Raw genomic sequence first — 12904 nt, forward strand, 5'->3', positions numbered from 1 at the left:
AATTTTTTTTTTTTTTCTTCTGGAGAGGGGGGCAAAGTTCATTGAAATACTTGGGGGTAGTTTTTAGTTCTAATAGTGGTGAAAATTTTCTAGACATGCTCTGTGCTCCCTGTGCTTATGGTTTCTCCACCATCTTAATAAAGCAGCTGAATACATTGTTCTTTGTAGGAGGAATTTGCAGATTCTATTAAGATATAGTAAAGTACAAGCAAGGTCATATGAAAAAGTACAATGTTATGGAGATACTGTGCAGCCAAGGTACAATGACAGAAAAGAAAAACAAACATTGTAGGAAATAGAAATAGGGTAAAAAATAAGTGGATATAGTTATAAGCTATAGTTGACTTCATAGGGATTCTGTAATTACTTTTACCTTTAAGTGCAACTTTTTGGAGGTGTCCAACAGACCCTTAATGCTGAGGAATACAAAGTTAACAATTCCAAAAAAAAAAAAAAAGTTATAGGCTTTTGAAGGTGTGATTTCTGAGGAGATGGTTATTTTAAAGCTGAGCTTGTGTTGGTTAGAACATGCCTTAGAATCCTCAATATGACTCCCATCTCAGTTTAACCTGGTAACGTCGGTATCGCGTAGTCAAATAAGGATGCTTGATACCCTGTTGTCCTCTTGACTTTTGAATGCTTCTTTTTTGTGCTGCAGTAGGTTGGTGATTTAACTCTCTGTTTCTTCATGGATAGTTTTGCATGGCCCAACTAGTTCTCTAAATTTTTATCTATTGCCTTGTACTAGTTTTTTCTTTGCAACTGCTAAATGCTTGTACTTTCTCAGTCAATTGAAAGAGTTCAAAGATACTCGATCCTTGGCAACACATTGTTTTATGACGCAAAGGTTGGGGTTGAAAGCAAAACATTTGGGTCTTTTCAAGGCAATATGTGTCCTAATGGGGTGGAGCAGTGATGCACCCCCTGAAGGCAAATTATGGATTCCAGTGGCTGTTCCTGCCTCTAATGCTTTAGCCCAGAAAGAAGATCTTATTCTCTGGCCACCAGTGGTTGTTATACATAACTGCTCTGGATTGGTAACTGGCCTAGATGGGCAAAAAGTCACGGCAGCTGTTGAGGACTTTCTAAGAGGTGTGTGTGTTGTACAGCTTTTTTTTGTTCATCTGGTTTTGAGTTTTGAGCCTCAGGAGGGGGATGTTATTATTTGGAGAAGTAAGGATGGCTGTCCTGCTTCCATCTACTATCAGTAGTCATTTGTTTTCTTAGAGTGCATACCTCCTTTGTCTCATTGTATTTGATGATATATTCTCTTTTCTCTGTAATCTTCAATGGCAGGTAAAGGTTTTAGTGGTGGTAGAATGAGGGTTCGTCTGGCAAAGCCTGGTAGCAGCAGCGTATTACTGGTGAAGTTCTTGGGCATTATTCCTGGCTTTCTGGATGCAGAAAAGCTTCATAACCACTTCATGGAAGAAGAGCGCGGAAGGAAAGACTTTGGAGTTGCAACTTCTACCAAGGGCAAAGGCATCGACAGCAGAAATGTGAAGGGGGATGAAGTTGAGGAACTTTTGCTCTATGGTTACATGGGAATAGCTGAAGACTTGGATAAAGTTGATATTAGCACCAAGAGGAGAAGTTTAATCAAGAGCAAAAAGGAAATTCATGACTTTTTAGATGCTCCTGTCTAACCTGTAGAGGAAGATTAGGATTAAATTTTTTGTTGCAGCTGGGGAGAACCCCACCAGCCATCATCCTTTCAGAACATTAGAAAAGCAATGTAGATAGAGGGATGAAAGAAAGGTACAAAGAAAACTAAAGGATTGTGGGATAAAAGAAAGGTACAAAGAAAACTAAAGGATTGTGAATTGGGGACAGTTTTGTATTAAACTTTAATGGCTGCTGTTTTTGCTCTATTATTAGCTGTAAATTTGTGCTGTAGATTGCGTTTGTAAACTTTTCGTGCAAATCAAGCACACAACATATAGGGGTAAAGGCCACGTTCTTATTGCTTTAATGATTGCATGACTGTGTAGGGCAGCAACTGCTCCAAGAACGTCAAAATCATAATCCAAGTATTGCTTCAAGTAATCCAAGAAAAGTGGAGGGTTAATGTTTATGTTTTAAATATCATTCTTCCCCTGGAGCTGTTCTCAGAATGCAACACTACGTGTATTAATCTATAATGTAACACTACGTGGACTAATCTATAATGTAATACTACGTCGATTTACATGAACCAACAGTTATAGCGTTGATAAAACACATTTTCCTGAGGAGCATTACTTTAACAAACAATACAACAAAATGAAAAAGAGGAACAACAACTATTAAATTATTATTCAGTAACTAAACTCTCACAACATTTTCTTGATTACAACTGCAAGTAGAAGACTCATAACCAGACAATTACATAGACTAGCAGACCTTAATTCCAACAAACCAACAGACTCATAACCACAGACAACTACATAGACTAGCAGACATTAATTCCAACAAACCAAAAGACTTCAGGATACAGACATTATTGACAGGGACTTGATCTGCTCTTGTTTAACCAGAGATATCAATAGCCTTCACCTCAGGCTTTTTCTCTTCTACTTTAGGAACAGTCACAGTGAGCACTCCATTCTCCATTGCAGCCTTAATTTCCCCCATTTTAACATTCTCAGGCAACCTAAATCTCCTCAAAAACTTACCACTACTCCTCTCTATACGGTGCCATTGATCATTCTTCTCTTCTTGCTCTTTACTCCTCTCACCACTTATCTGTAAAACTCTTCCTTCTTCAACTTCAACTTTCACTTCCTCTTTCTTGATCCCTGGAACATCCACTTTGAAGATATGTGCTTGTGGGGTCTCTTTCCAATCGATTCTTGCATTGGCAAAAGCTGAGGTTTCACTAGTAGAGGATGGGACATTGGCAATTGTGAAGTTCTCAAATGGATCCCATATGTCAAGGGATAATGGGTCAAAGATGTTGCTCCTGCGACCACCAAAGAAGCTTGGAATCAAAGACATTTTTGAGTTTGTATAAAAGCTTGGAGTTTTGGTTTTGACTGTAGAGTTTGATTTGCTTGATGATGATGAACAAGAAAATGTGCCGTGATATTTATAATGGAGGTGTATCGAAAGAGAAGGCTATGGACCCAGAAAGTTATGTAGTTCGAGTATTATCTAGGATGTTCTTCAGTTAGTACAAAGGAGGTCTCTCCAATATTCGACAGAATTCGTTTTAAATAATTTTTACTCTCTAAATAGTACCTCTCTATCTCGAACACACTGGAAAGGTAAAGGAAATGCATAATTTGGGTCTTGATTTTTTGGTCTCACTTGACAAAATATTAAAAAATAGCCTGTGCTTCAGAAAATTCGTTAGATAAAGCTTTTAATATTATTCATCGGGTATAAGTTATGGACATAAATTAATAACATAATGCTTAAATAGATCCTCATATTTGGCATTAATGACAAAGATCTTGCTCTAATTTTGAAATGTGCGTAAGATAAGAGATCTCAACTTGTCTTCACTTTATCAATCGAACAATCTAACTTACAAAATGATTATCTAGACATCTCAACTTGTATGAAGTACACCTCAAAAATTTATATGCCATATTAGCATTTGTGGTTAGGTGTTCAACTTTATATAAGTTGATGTCACTTTTTGCGTACAGACATTAGAAAGGCATATACTTGTCCAGAGTGAGGTCAAATTTGAGGGCTTTTTTATATATTATGCCTAAATTAATTTAGGATATTTTAAGGCAGTGAACTTACTCAATAGATTATAAATTCTGCTTTATAGGCAAAAGCTAAAACTTATGATTGATGGGTAACAAAAGTTTTTCCTAGCTAATTTTTTTAAGATAAGGTCATTTTTTAAATATTTTTTTAAGCGGAAACAAAAAATTTAAAACCGGACATTTTTGGAGACACGTGTCATCTCTGAAGGTGTTTCAACATCATTTTAAAAAAAATATTTTTAGTAAACTGTTTTGGTTATACATTGTAAAATTTTCAAGTGAAACGTGTTTAAACATAACTTGAACCACCAAATGTTTTTGTTAACTTCAATGTTAAATGCCCTTTTTTTTTTTTTCCCCAAATTTCAACAGATTTATGTCGAAACACCCACTTAATTTTCATGTAATCCAGTATCCAGCCATTGATATTTAGGGTTTTTTTTTGGAATAATACATGGACAATACACTAAACATAGCCAGTAATTCTTACTTAAGCATCTCAATTCAGACCTGTATCTATAGACTAGTCGAGGCTAAAATTTATTCAATATCCAAAATAAGAGAGGTGATTCATTCCGTTTTCGAATAAAATTTATAAAGGAAGCTTGAAAACGAAATGCTTGAAACCAACTACAAAAAGAAAGGAAAGCAATACAGTGCTTATTGACCGAACGTTGTTTTATTTCTGTGAATAATACAAGTGTATTTCACTTCATATTAAAAATGATAGAAAACACTAAGAATATATACACAAATTTAGACACCTAAGTCAAGATTGTATATCTCAAATCACCCCTTCTACCTACAATCTTTGAATATATATCCGACACAATCTAACAATTGAAATACTCTTTGTCTCTTTGACAATATCTTAACAATTTCATATCAAAAACTTTAATTGATACAAATTTGGAAGAATGAAACTTTACAATTCTGGTGAACAAAAACAAGATGATAAATGCTACATGCATTATTTCTCAAAGCTACATACATTATTTCCCTTGAATTATCCTAAAGAAAGTGATGAAGAAAAGAACAATAGAACATGTTATGCATAGAGCTGAACAAGTCAAACTTGGAGATTTTCTTGGTTTTATCTCTTTTGGAAGTTGAGAACTCTGATGGCATATACAAAGACAAAGAAGAAGAGAAGAACCCAAGCAAGATGGGCAGCAGCAACTGCTCCAAGAAAGTCAAAATCATAATCCAAGTATTGCTTCAAGTAATCCTTCAATGGAATATAACCAGGAGTACCATCATGTCTAGGAACATGAACTAGTTCTGTTTTGTCTCCCAATTGAGATGTAATGAGACCATAGATTGTCCATGCAACTGGTGAACCCCAGTAGTACCATCTCCACCATATTGGGATTTGCTGCAACATAGTATAGAGATGTCATGTTAATATGTTACTTTAGGTGATGCTTTCTAGGAGTTTTCAGAGCCTTATTGGAGATTTATATCTAAGTAGAAAATATGGAGAACTTTTAGTACTTTTCATATTTTTCCTTTTGTAAAATAGAAATAGTGGACTGAGATGAGTGTAAATGAGAATCTTCGTCAGTGAGATTTCAATCAATCGACTCCAGGGGCGGATCCACAGTATGATATGTGGGTTCCCAGGAGCTAAGTAACTTTTGTCAGACCCTCTACTAAATATCTATAATTTTTTTTACTGTGAACCCAATTATTATTATATATTAACTCGAGGCATTGCAGGAACCCATAAACCTCAAATTCTTTATCACTCTGGTAGACTAAACTTGTTTGGAATTGAGTCGTAGTAGTAGTAGTAGTTGTTGTTGTATAGTATAAAGATGTCATAAACATTATATTTAATTTCTGTGAAAAGAATAATAATTAGGATATATCAAGATTTCCCTTACCATCCTAGGAATGAGGAAACCAGAGAAGAGGTTCCAGAAACTGAGGAAGAAAGACATAACAATTGCTGCTATCTGGTAATTTGGAGTGAGGGCTACGAGCATCATTCCGTATAGTGTGAAGTAGACGAAGCACATGAACACATAGTAGTAGAACCAGAAGAACTTATCAGCTTGCCATTCAAATCCAATCATCGAGTAAAGGATTAGGCTGTAAAGGAATGTCTGGATCCCGACATAGATTGTTTCCACAATCACCTGTCAAGGAACAAACAATAAGCTCGATTTGTTCACATATCGATGCTTTTACAATCCATTTAAGCTAGATGTTCAGTTCATATACCTGAGCAAAAGCATATGGTAAGGCTGAAAACATTCCTGCTGCTCTTTCGCGATAAAAGACCGTTCTCTCAATAGCTACAACAGATTGTACAGCAGAAGTGTTTGTTCCTCCAAGAAATAAAACAGCAGCATACATTGCTCCCATAAGATTTGAAAGGTCCTGTTGTTTTTCGCTGATAGAAAGAAAAGTTCGTTTAAGATATTGTAGACTTCCAGTGCAAAAAATTGAAGCTCAGTATTCAATTTTTAGGAGAATGACTCACAATTTTCCTCCTTTGTCCCAGAAAATGACGCCAAATATAATTCCAATGACTGTTGTCATGAAAAATCTGATGACATTGTACTGTGGATTCCTCCAGTAAGACCAATGTTGTTTCCAGAAACATGCCTTGAATTGAGTCAACAAAGGCTGAGAGTATTTAGTAGGGAAGTACAAGTCCTTGGACCCTGGTGCTGGAGTACTTAGTTCCTTAATTAGTTCTTCATTTCTCCTGCAAATTCGGAGCATTTAAGAGAATGTTTTGTATGATTGAAACATGGATGTAGGATACGAAACAACCAATAATGGTAATGGATCAATTTGATTGTTTCTCATACCTATACAGATCAGAGTTGGTATAAATTTCTGCGAAATCTACGCCAAGCTGAGATTCAACGGATGCAGCACTGACCTCAAGCATCCAAGTAGCAGGATTATATCCATCTTTGATCTTTGTAACCCCAGGAACAGACTGAAACAGTTCGCATATAAGAAATCATTTGCATGATTCTAGAGGACTTATAATAGAATGGTTAAGTATTGCACAAGTTCTATAATCATCTCACTTCAAAGTACTCTGTCAAGTGTTGAGAATTGCGACCGAGGGGTCCAGCATAGATGACTTGTCCTCCTCTCTTCATCAAGAATAACTGCATGGATCGTGGCATTGTATAGTAAGGCTATCATAATATGAACTAGTTATAGATGTTGGACTAGATTAAACAAAAAGGGATAATACCTTTTTGGACTGCCCTAAAAAATAATAGCCAGTAAATGTATATGCTTTGTCTATTAAGTATAAATTTCCTCATATATACTTATTGTATACATTAATATACATATAATCTACATAAACATACATATTATATACATAAACAGTGTATATGTTTTGTATATCTTGGCTAGCGGCCGTAATTAATTTCAGCTGAAGGGCCAAAAATGAAAAAGCGCATCAACAAATTAGTACCTCATCGAATGATTCGAATATGTCGATACTTGGTTGATGAATTGTGCAAACTACAGTTCTCCCAGTATCCACTGTGTTCCTTACAGCTCTCATGACAATTGCAGCAGCTCGAGCATCCAGACCGGATGTAGGCTCATCCATGAAGATGATGGAAGGATTGGCAACCAACTCCACGGCTATAGTAAGCCGCTTTCTTTGTTCAGTCGATAATCCATCAACTCCTGGAAGGCCAACTAGAGAGTCTCTCAATATTGTAAGCTCAACCAACTCCATCACTTCCTCCACAAACATCTGAACAAAACAAAAGAATGGTCAATACTAACATATTCTGATAGACATTTTCATTCTGCCAAAGAGATCTTGTAGGCAAAACAAGGGGAGCATGCTATACCATTCGAGTTTCGTTGTTGACATCTGAAGGAAGACGCAACCAGGCAGAGTATAGAAGAGATTCATAAACAGTGACATGTGGAGAATGAATGTCATTTTGTTCACAGTAGCCACTAACTCGAGCGAATGTCTCTTGGATCTTTGAATAGCCAGAAACACATATATTCCCATCAATGTATCCACCAGTTTTTCTTCCAGCTAAAACATCCATCAAAGTAGTCTTCCCAGCACCACTCACACCCATTAATGCTGTTAGAACACCTGGTCTAAAAGCACCACTCACTTCTCGTAGAAGCTGGAGTCGCGTTTCTTCAATTCCTTGACTTTTCATTTCCTGATTCAGCGATCATTCATTGACCAGTAAGGAATTTTGTTTATATAAAGGCAACATTTAACTCAGATATTCCTTTTCCAATTATTAGTAAGCCATTAGATGTAAGAAAAGAACTTACAGAAGGCATATCAACATAGTAATTCACATGCTCAAATGAAAGGGACAAAGGCTGGAAGGGCAGCACCATGCCCTTTTTGTTGGTTGCACTGGCTGCACCATTTGAATTTACATCTTGTGAAGTGTCCTTTCCTGATACATCAAATCACATACATAAGCAGCTGCTAGCACATCAACGATATTTGTTACATATAAATAAAATTCTTCAAAACAAAGAGACGGTCTTAATCTTGAACCTTCATCTGGTATTACTTTCATCTTCTTTTCCTTGTTTTGACTATCTTCCTCATTCACCATAACAGATTTAGTATCACCAATAGCTGCAATGAAGTTTTAAAAGACGGTCAATACAAAAGCTTGTGTTTGGTGCATAGGGAGAAAATCTCTACCAAGTATCATCTCTTACGTTTTAGGTATGTGAGTGCTGCAACGAAGCAGAGGTTGAAAAACAATGAGAACGCGAACAGTGCAATGACACAAAGCCAGTACCAAATGTCCTCTGTAAACATCCCTCTGGCTTTAAGAAGCTCTATTCCAACTGTTTTTCCTGGAAAGCTTGGATCCTCATTGGGCTGGAAGAGGGTAAGATATTCTCAGACTATCTAAAGATAGAAATAAAATATGAACATCTAAGATGCGACTATGCTAAGTTACCTTGTTCCATCTTTTGTCAAGAAATTCTACAAGAACTATCGCGTTCTGTCCATATGACATGGGGGAAAGGTAATATGCCCATTTCATCCAAGGTTGGAGGTCATCTGTTGGAAAAAACAGTTGCTTATATAAGAATCACATTGCGATAGGAATTTCAATCTTGAAATGATGAACTAACTAGTCTCACTTCATTAGCTAATATGATCTAGTTTCAGTTGCTAACCTTTGGCAATGATAAATCCACCAAGGACAAAAACTGACAACAATGTGAAGGTACCAAGAGTGTTGGCCACAACTTGTGTTCTTCCAAGGGCTGCAATGAAACGGAAGAGTCCCAACGCCATCTGGTGAATACCAACATAGGCCAAATACTGCCGGAAAAACCTATTTAAGGTGATCAACTTGTTAGTGAATTTTGAAAATTTGACATTGCCCACTAGGAGCTATTACTGTGTCAGTTATGTGATGCACTTTTCTTTTTAGTTTTTCCAAAGAAGAACGACACCTTTCTATATTGAGAAGCAATTTACCTTTAGACTACTCATTTTACCCTTAATCAGATGATTTATAGTCACACAAATATATATGGCTTGTTTTGGACCACAAGTTTCAAAAATCTTCTATCTTTTTTAAACTCCATGTCCTGTCAACGTGCATCACATAAATTGGTACGGGGGGAGTAATACATAAGAGGATATAGCGGACATACCTATCAGCTGCAGGTGCAAATCCAACAGTGTAGTATGTGAGGAGGATCCATATTCCTGACTCCATCAATGAAATGGGGATCCTAAGGAGCCAAATTGGAAGAGCAAAAGCCCATGCCGGATAAAACAAAGCATCTCTTTGCTTAAAGAAGACTGGAAGTCTGAAAATAGTCATTGCAAGCTCGGCCATGCCATTGAACATCACATTGAGAAGGCTGAAAAACAGTGCACCATAAAATTTTCCTCCATCTTCTGCTTCACCGTGCTTCATTTTCGTTCTAAAGAATACAGTGAATGTAAAGATAGCCATGATGGTGATCTGAACAGTCTTGAAAATGTAGACGAAGGAGTTGCGTTTCATCAACAGCCACTCCCTAGATAAGCATGCCTTGAAGAGTTCTTTGTTAGAGATACCATACTTTTCTTTCACCAATGCTGCAGGGTGGGTCCTACTTCTGTCATAAGGAACTTGAACTTCACCGAAAAGCTTTAGCCCGATATGGAAGGATTTGAAGTGCTCGACAAAGTCACGTACTGATACAAATTGATAGGGGACATTCTTTTTGGACCAGTATTGCTCTTGATCTTTCTTGGAAGTAACCTCTTGAAGAAAATCTGCAACTCCTTTCCTTTCAGGACATTTAAATCCGACACTCTCAAAGAACTCAAGAACATTTTCACGCGGACCTTGATAGACAACTTGCCCTTCTGAAAGCAAGATAATATCATCAAATAGATCAAAGGTTTCAGGAGCTGGCTGAAGTAGGGAGATTATCATTGTCACATTCATAATATGAACCATCTGTCTCATATATTTGACTATTTGAAATGTTGTTGAACTATCAAGACCAGTCGATATTTCATCCATCAAGAAAACTTTTGCTGGCCCAACCAACATTTCTCCTGAAGTATGTATCTTTCATGAGAATAGAATAATGGAAACCAACTTTAGAACTTGACTAGTTTAACTGATCATATACCTGTTGTTACACGCTTCTTTTGTCCACCGGAAATACCCCTTCTCATTTCATCACCGACCATTGTATCAGAACAAATATCCAGTCCAAGTATCTGGTGAAATAAACTTGTTAGTCACCTTAACATATGTGGAAAATAAATGGAACTCCATATTTTAGGAGGGAAAGCGGACCTTGAGAATAGAGTCAGTGACCATATTGGTCTTTTGTCCAGCCACTGATATGGCTTTCATGAATGCATCTATCTCAGGGTCTGGTTTAATTCCTGAATCTTTTTCTCGTCTCGAGAGCTCTGCTAGCAGTTCATATCTGGCACCAACTCCAAAGCAACGTCCTGAGAAATCCAAGGTCTCTCTTACTGTCATCTCACCATGATGAAGATCATGCTGGCTGATATAAGCACAAGTTCTCTGAGGAATGAACTCTTTGAGTTCATGACCACAGTGGGTGACCTTTCCCTTTATCTACATTTGTTTGAAAGGAACAAAGTTCAAGAATGTCAAGTGTTAACAAGATTATCGGATTTTTCATTTAAAGAATACCAAAATTGATCTGTGTGAAAGAAAACTCAATTTTTTCGCCTGTTTTTCCTTTTTAGGACAGCTTTTAGTAAATGACCCTCTTTTTATTTATGTTGCAACTTATGGACCTTTTAGACTACGGTCTAAAGATCCCTTTTGAGTAAACTGAAAACCTTATGAGAAAACGTCAGAAAACGGTCTAAAATATTGTAGATGTTATAGCATAGTCTAAAATTTTCTCAGTCCCAAGGACTATATTTGCACAATTTTTAAATATAGGGACAAAATCTAGATGGAGGCCTAAGAAAGGAATATTTGCGTAAAGCTGAATGAAAATGACAGACCCTAAGATCTTGCTCCAGCTTTCCTGCCAGTGCCTTCAACAATGTAGTTTTTCCAGAGGCTGGAGGTCCAAGAAGCAGTGTCATCCTAAAAATTGAAAGATTTCATCAAAGAGCCAGAACATAGGAGTTCAAAACTATGTCTAGAGATATTGTAAAGCGAGGCATAAATGTTAGGACAAAGACACCATACCTTGATGGTCTTACAATTCCAGAAATATCATCAAGTATTTTGACAGATTTCTTCTTAGAAGGGGAAAGCCTCAGAAGCCCAAGAAGTGCCTATTATCCATAAGAAAACAAAGAGTGATCCTCAAACTTAAGTATCAATACTTGAAAAGATATCTTCTGATTAATGTCTTAGATATACAAAAGATTCAGATAATGCAAATTTAACTACCTCTAATGAGTTGATGGTTGAATTCCATAGTGTTGGAAGAGCTCTGCTGCCAACATATGCATCTCCTTCAATTGACAAGTGCTCAAACCTGATCTCGATTTTTGGAATATCGATCCCAACCCTGTTCGACAAAGTTTATTATTATCTTATACTTTCTAGTTCAAACAATAAGAACTTTGATTCTTGAAAAAGCTGAAAAAAATAGTTCATATTTTTTTTCCACCTTTCGATACGATCTTTAAGCCTGAGAAGGAATCTCTCATTGTCTTCATCAATACCATTTAATATACTATCCATAAGTTGCTTCTTTTCTTGAATTCCCATATGTGCCACATCAACTTGTTCATGAACAGTTCTTCCATTGTCCAACACTTGCTTCAAGATTCCCTTCCTCATTCTGTCATAAGTTGGAAGCCTCTCAATTGCAGCCCATTTCAGCTCATCTTCATCATCTTGCCTCCCACTTTTCGCGAAAACATCCACTCCCGGAGCACCAAACGCCTCGCGAAGGCTTGCTGAAGCCCATGATCCCCTCCTACTAGCTGAAGAAAAACTCGCCTTTTTGCTCATAGACCTCACCAGTTCATTTTCCCTCATTGATGCAGCCATCCTTATCCTCTACAGAGCTTTTTCACTCTGTCCAGGACCAAGTTTTCTTGAATATTTCCTTCAATGGTGTTCTACACAACAATGGAAAAACAAAAATGTGGTACTTCAGTTATGCTCAATGCCTATGGCGAAGCCAGAATCTTCGCTAAGGGCGTTCAAGATTTAGTATATATCTATATAAAAAAAAAAACTTTTTGAACAATATACACAATATTATTTTCTATATATAAAATATATTTTCCGACCAAGGGTGTTCAGCTGACCACCCTTCAGTCTATGTAGCTATGCCACTCTTCACTGGAATATATCACAGTGAAAAGAAAGCATTAAATAATCAGTGAACTTACCTAAGTATATACAGTGAATGAAATAGAATCAATATGAATGTCACTTTAGAAATCTAAGGCTTTTTCTGCCTTCTTCTTTTTCTTTTTTCTTTCTTTCTGTTTTTTCTAATTTTTATTTTTTATATATTTTTGTATTTCCCTTTTCTTTATCTTGCTGACTTTCAACTGTAGAGGAGAAAGGGGAAATCTTGGGTTGAATTGGAGGAACTTAGAGAGGAAGTATATATAGTGAAGGTTTCTATGTCTGGAGATGATAATAAAGCCAAGAATAAGTATATTTTAGAGTTTACAGGCAATCATATTTTTGTATACCATGTTTTGTCAGATTTTGGAGTTTCCAACAGATTCAAGTTTT

The 12904-nt window shown here is 36.6% G+C and overlaps 2 protein-coding genes across 2 annotated transcripts; both read right to left on the minus strand.

Moving 5' to 3' along the window:
* Window positions 1-2263: 2263 nt before the first annotated feature.
* Window positions 2264-3011, minus strand: LOC132059181 (17.8 kDa class I heat shock protein-like). The gene has a single exon (XM_059451712.1). It carries the CDS (start codon window positions 2974-2976, stop codon window positions 2509-2511), a length of 468 nt encoding a protein of 155 aa, XP_059307695.1. The 5' UTR covers window positions 2977-3011; the 3' UTR covers window positions 2264-2508.
* Window positions 3012-4794: 1783 nt separating this feature from the next.
* On the minus strand, window positions 4795-12502 carry LOC132059180 (pleiotropic drug resistance protein 2-like). Its single transcript, XM_059451711.1, has 20 exons — window positions 11817-12502; window positions 11594-11714; window positions 11387-11475; window positions 11197-11281; window positions 10505-10795; window positions 10335-10425; window positions 9357-10257; window positions 8871-9031; window positions 8648-8751; window positions 8400-8565; window positions 8230-8313; window positions 7995-8125; window positions 7544-7876; window positions 7153-7443; window positions 6752-6835; window positions 6524-6657; window positions 6190-6417; window positions 5928-6099; window positions 5588-5842; window positions 4795-5076 (listed from the first exon to the last, which is right to left on the minus strand). Exons 1-20 carry the CDS (start codon window positions 12200-12202, stop codon window positions 4795-4797), a joined length of 4389 nt encoding a protein of 1462 aa, XP_059307694.1. The 5' UTR covers window positions 12203-12502.
* Between the last annotated feature and the right edge of the window lie 402 nt (window positions 12503-12904).

Source organism: Lycium ferocissimum, chromosome 6, assembly GCF_029784015.1.
Source record: "Lycium ferocissimum isolate CSIRO_LF1 chromosome 6, AGI_CSIRO_Lferr_CH_V1, whole genome shotgun sequence".
Taxonomy (NCBI): Eukaryota; Viridiplantae; Streptophyta; class Magnoliopsida; order Solanales; family Solanaceae; genus Lycium; species Lycium ferocissimum.